We start from the raw sequence: 6,360 nt of genomic DNA, 5'->3' as shown, positions 1-6,360 counted from the left end.
ACTTAATGCACTTAAAGAAATAAGAAAAAAAAGTCTTAAATCTAAACACAAAGCTTTAAACACATATTCCATTATTTAAAGCAAAGTTACTCTGCAGCCTTATGGAATATATAACAAATATACAACATATGATCACCCCAAGCGAGTCAAGCTTTCAACGTCGCCTTCTCAATGACCAGAAAAAAAAATCATGTCAAATGAGCCATTAACTGCATAAAGCAGTTCCTCCATACTCAACCTTCTACATTTAAATTTAGGGACCAGAAAAGTATTAAGTATTATTAGCATGAACAACGCTGAGTGTTTTCACACAATTAAACATTTATATTGCAACTGAACTAATCTCTCATAAGGCTACAAGAAGAAAGTAAAATGATGTTCCGAACCTGGAACCACTTAGCGTGGCGTAGAGCAGCCAGAGCGTCAAGGCATTTTTGCCTGTCCAAGACGTCCGGTGGGTCTTTCACCATACCCGAGGTTACATCTAAAATGGATTGAATTGGCAAAATGCAGTGAGGAATGGGTGTTTGACCAGGTGAGCAAGACACTTCCTTAAAGTAGCTTCAATGTCACACATGCCATTTGAAGTTTAAACCCTTGAACAACAAATGTAAATGTTCCGTAAAAGCCATTCAATTAGGATTAGGGCATCAACCCAGTGTGAAGATCAAGAGCATATTGTACTTGAGCTCTGAGGTTATTTTCAAATACATTGCAGATGATGCAATGCGTAGTACCTCTTTATTTAAGCTAGCACTAGAAAAACAAGTATCCCCTAAAATTAAATACTGAAGGAAGGATGGTTGGACACAGTGCACCAGCACAGAGAACACAAGACAGAAGGAACACAAAAATCCACTTTAACCAAGTAGCAACATTCAAACTTCGTTTCTTGTAAATTTTAATGGTCACGTGTCATTTGGGACCTATTCTTTAAAAGAAGTCTTGAGAGTAAAACAAATCTTAAGAGTACTGGATGTTATTTGTAATGATGTTATTTGTCTCATACCTTAAAACTTGGGATTATTTTGCTTTAAAAACCTGACTAAAGGAATGTGAAATGTTCTTCAATATTACAGAGTTCCACTGTTGTCTAGTACCCTCTCTCTTATCAATAAAATTCCTCAGCCCATCGTATATGTGCTCATTAAGAATTAAATTATTAAGGATTTAAGGAAGGATCTGAAAAGGGACTGCTTTACTTAAGATTCAAAGAAAAGTAAGGAATAGTTTAAAAAACAAAGCAGAATGCTGGAAAGATACACAAAGTATAGTAGATCTTATATATTTAAATGTTCAGAAAAGGATTTAATTATCAAGCTGATTGCTTTGTTACCAAAAAGGAAGATACCACAGGCCCTTTTAGAAGTGGTGTAATCAATGAAACTGGAACCACTGAACAAGGAGGAATGGTAACCTCAGGTTACTTGAAAAATGTACAGATACAGTGCAGTGATCAGCTTCAGAAGTTCTTTGTTTTATTAATTATGAAAATGGCTATTGTGAATAGTAACAAAGTATACCAATAGCATAACTGGTGATACACCAGGTAAGATGATACGAACGCCCTCACTCAATGGCACTCATTTCACAGGGGCTGGCTGTAGGTTTATTCCAGCAAGGTACAAACTTAGGTTAAATTAGAGAATAAAATTAAAAAAAAAAATCTATATTGAGACTGCCTTCAAGGAGAAGTTTTTAGGGATGCTGCAGAAATCCAGCTCTGAAACCACCTTTTTTACACAAATGCAAAATAAGTAACAGGAAATTTCACTACACGGACAGCTAAAAAGCCATGAATTACCATGGTGGTACAACTTTGCAACATAATAATCACATTTAATCTGAAGTACTACATTCAGATCTGGGCATTTTTTATAGGCCAGTCCCACTGCTCTGCACAGGGCTAAAAGGGGGAGGCTTCCAAAATAAGAACGAAGCTGAGAAGAACTGTCTTCTCACACAGATATTAAAACTTTTGGACTATATGTTAAAGTGGAAAGATGAAAACTGCACTAACAAGGCATTTACAGAGCAAATAAAGACATTTAAAGCAGTATTTCCTTTAAAACAAACCAAACCAAACCCCAAACCTATACAAGAGAGGTGCCAGGTAAGATAACTGATGAAATGAGTACAATCTGGATATGAGAGACACGGATTACATTTAGAGAAAACCCACAGCAGGAAAAAAGTGGCAAAGTAAGGTTGAGAAATTAAAAATAAAAATATGGGTTGTTGGGCCTAATAGCCTAATCAGTCAATTATTTACATTCTTCTAAAACTAACAGGCAAATAGGTGACACTGTGCGAACTTTTAGCACAACAATCCATTACACAGTTTGAAATTCCAATTACTTATAGCTCTGAAAAAGTTCAATTTGGAAAATAATTCTACTAAAAAGAATTACAGTTTAAGTGCACAGAAGAGAATCTTATTCAGTGCTGGAAATGTTGATATAAACTGTGCTACTAACAGACATCATATGAATACCTTTGAAACTTAAACAGACTCTGAAAGTCAGAAGTTGCCAAGGCACCTATTGCACTGAGAATATATTGACTGAAAACACGTATCGAGGAAACTCTTGTAATATTTAATCTGTGGATTTTTGCATCTGTTTCACAGTTTAGGATTAACCCCTTAAAGACTACTTAACTAAATTCAGATGCTAAACCTACCACCCTGTTAGGCTAAGACAAAAATCCGAATTAATTTACAAAACACAAGCACAAATTCTTACCCTATATAACTTATTCCTGGCCTAAATATAAGGGGTTAATCTTCAGTTAGACATGCTGTGTCCACACTACCTCTTCATTAAGAGTTAACAGGTATACCAATTTCAGTAAGTTTTATTATGGGAAATACATTTTACCCAGTCAACTATTTCAAGACTAGTGTGAACACTGCTTAGTTCTAGGAGAGAGACAAAGACGAAAAGAAAAAAAAGCCAAAAAACCAAACAAAAAAAAAACCAAAACACAAAGTAACAGTAGATGCTAGGACTATGCATCCAAACCCCCTCCTTTGTAAAGCATGGCAGGTGTGACACTGAGCTTTAGAAAACCTTGGTCAAAAATCCTTCCGATGTCTTGGCAGCAACCCCTGACAGGAATCAAGTCCCTCTGCTAGAAGGCTTTGGACCGGGGCGGTTAGCTACGGATAAAAAAGACACACGCGCACGCACATATGTGTTTACAGTATGTACACTTTCCTTGCTGAAGGAAAGATTCCACAGCAGGGGTTAGTCAACTTTGAACATATCAGATTTGGTAAACTGTCAAACGCACAATACTGTAAGAAACAGTAGCTATGCGGTTGACAATTTTATTTCACTGTTTTTTTGTTTGTTTTTATTATGTAATGGGATTATTACACATCAAACATGATTCTACTCCACGTGCAAGTCTCAGTCTCATCTTTACTCCAACTGTTTCTTCCGGTAAAGCCTTCCTTATCACCTGACCTAGCTCCCCAAGCGGGCTAAAAAAAAATGGCAACTTTAAACCACTGTAAGACACAGAGCATGAGAAGCTGCAGTAAGAAAAAACACAAACACATACTGTGACTCTGCAGCAAATAAGCAGCAGTCTTCGTAATGAGGCCTTCTTTGCTGCAATAATTTGCAATCCAGTCTTCTATTTGCTCTAGTTTCAAAAGTAAACTTTTCTGCACATCCATTTTATACTGCTCAGTGTCTTGAAGAGAAATCTAACTTGATTTTGCTTGCCTAGAGGCAGTACTGCATTCAGCAGTGAATAAACTCACAATGATCATTTTAACTCAAGTGTGGGTCAGACAAAAATACAGATTTGTTTCCTTTAGGTGGCATACGTTAAGGGGTTGATGGTAGTAGTCTGAAATTTATTTTTAGTCCACATCATAGAATTTTAGGCTAGAAACCACTCAATTGAGTATTGTGGCAGGAATCAATATTGCACTTTCGCACAGTACATTGAGAAATAAACACGGCGTTTAAAATTAACTTCATTTACTGGTTGATCTAATTTAATAAGCAAACCTTTGAAGTTAAAGTGTTCTTTATGAGCTTAAGAAATACGTGAAGTCTGATTCAGCACAGACAAACCAAGAGTCATGTTGCACTTATTTTGTAAAAAAAAAAAAAACCAAAATAAAGTAGAATTGGTTGGGTGTGACAGTACATGTACAAGGCCTTTATAGCTAGGAATAATATACACTGCTCAAAAATCATATACCAAGCACTCATAAAGACTCTTCAGAAGTCATCCAAACCAGAGAATGCATCTTGAAATTTGTCTTTCTGATTAGGTAGGACGACTTTGTTCACACAGCTTGCTTACAGTGCACTGGTCACAGCTACAGAACATTCACTGATGCAATATAAAAACCTCAAGTATTTTAGAGGACGTGTAATGATGAGATGAAATAAAAAAACCTCCATGGCTTATATAAATACGTATATACACAAGCACATGTATACATACACACATACAATTTCTTTCAACCTCCATATAAGAAGAGTTATTATAGCCTCAGATTTCCTATCTGTAGGTTCACTGTCAAACACTAGAACCCTGTTTGTCATGATCTTTCAACTATAAAAATACAGGATTAAAAGGAAACAAAAGTTAATTTTATCTGACCCGTAACAGAAAGAACCAATGTATTGCAGACGTTAATCATGCTTGTTGGCTTAAAAGCTTTTGGAGCTTTGAAAGTGTTACAGAAGAGACCCTAAAGCAACACTGCTGGCACCAGATAAACCGTGGACTTCAGAAATGTAAATTGATTTACAAGTTCTACCTTCTGCTTCAGCTCAGCAAAGCCATTTCTTATTGTACTAGTCTGGGTTTGCCAGTTGGATAGAAGACTGATTGTAATACCAGGAGCCTAAATATACTCTAAAAGCACTCCAGACCAAAAAGCAACCTCAGAGAGCTGGAAAAAATCTCATTGTATTTTCAAGTTAAAAGCACTGTTATCATCAAAAGTAGTATAGAAGTGCATTTTAAGTGGTGCTGCTATTTGGAATGTGTAAGTGCTGGTAATACGGATCCACTTTAAACCCACAGACCTGTGATTTAATTTTCTAAAACCATACAATCTTTCTCTTAGGGCAAGACTGCTCTAGAAAGCCAGTTTACAGCCTCTTGCTATAAAATACTTAGTTTTCCACACAATTTTAAAAGATGGGAAAAAAGTAGTCATTTGTACCTTTTCCAGAAAGCTGAGGTTGGACATAAACTTAGAAATTTTAAAAATTAAACGCATCACATAGGCATTTATTTTAACCAACTGTCCTCTACCAAGACTGGTTGTTGAAAAACAAGGTTTCGACCAAATACATGTGCCAGCATGTTGCCTTCCAGGACCTTAATGCCATCTTAAGCAGAATAGATAAACATTAAAAAACAGGTGAGAAAGAAGTAACATCTTTAACAACTTCCCAACCTCCATCCCTCATGTTCTCCTCCCGAATGACTGGAGATGTCAGTGTGATAGTAACTTGCATTTTGGGTTCCACACATGAATTTAAAATGATTGCTGCTTCTGGGACTGCACATTTGATATCGTATTTCTCAGGACTTATTACCTAAATATCGAGAAACAGAAATTTCCATTAGCACGTGGTCAATAAAAGTATGGGTAAGAAAACTGATTTCAACATAGTCTTCTTAACAGAAAGACAGAAACGCAATACAGTTACATGAAGCAGATACCTCCGTATTCAAAGAAACCACAGTATACAGAATTAAGATATAGGTATACATAGAGTTCCATACTGTTTCCAAATCAATAATGAAAATACACAGCAGTCACCAAGTATGTAAAATAAAAAAAACTATCCAGAAAGGAAATGCATGTACAAGTCAGTTCCATAACAAGAACCTTAACAGTGTCTGAGATAAAGACAAGCCTCAGTGACAATAGTCACTGAGGTAGCTCAGTGATCAGCTGGAAAAGGTCTGCTGGATATCGTTCTCACTGGACCATAGGAGCCTTGAGAAAGCATGAAGATGCAGTGGTTGTTCTTCAAGCTTGCAGTTACAGGATGGGTACTGCTAGGTGCATTTCCATACTTGGCTGTCACAACATGCCAAGATCAAAGGGCAAGATAAACAACAGGAGAAAAACTGTAAGAGTAACTAACAAGGTGGTTATTCTGAACTGTTTCTTGCAACTAGATTTATTAATTCTAAATACTCCCAAAAGGAAGCTGTAGGCACCTGTCACCTTCTTCACAAACTAGAAGGACAAGTAACTTCTCCACAAAGCCAAACTTTTCTTGTTCAGTTATTTCAAACAAGAATCACAGAATCACAGAATGGTTTGGGTTGGAAGGGACCTTAAAGATCATCCAGTTCCAACCCCCC

At 36.5% G+C, this 6,360-nt stretch overlaps 1 protein-coding gene across 1 annotated transcript in view; it reads right to left on the bottom strand.

The window, feature by feature from the left end:
* LOC104510835 (zinc finger RNA-binding protein) overlaps window positions 1-6,360 on the bottom strand; it is a gene marked incomplete at its 5' end in the record, with an annotated part of 15,715 nt that overhangs the window by 5,327 nt on the left and 4,028 nt on the right. Inside the window, 2 exons of the mRNA XM_010153210.1 lie at window positions 387-484; window positions 5,438-5,579. Of these exons, the coding sequence (XP_010151512.1) occupies window positions 387-484; window positions 5,438-5,579 (240 nt within the window). The remainder of the gene's footprint in view (window positions 1-386; window positions 485-5,437; window positions 5,580-6,360) is intronic.

This window comes from Eurypyga helias, unplaced genomic scaffold (assembly GCF_000690775.1).
Source record: "Eurypyga helias isolate BGI_N326 unplaced genomic scaffold, ASM69077v1 scaffold16280, whole genome shotgun sequence".
NCBI classification, from domain to species: Eukaryota; Metazoa; Chordata; class Aves; order Eurypygiformes; family Eurypygidae; genus Eurypyga; species Eurypyga helias.
Note: the sequence above shows the minus strand (reverse complement) of the source record. Positions and strands in the feature narration are given on the sequence as shown.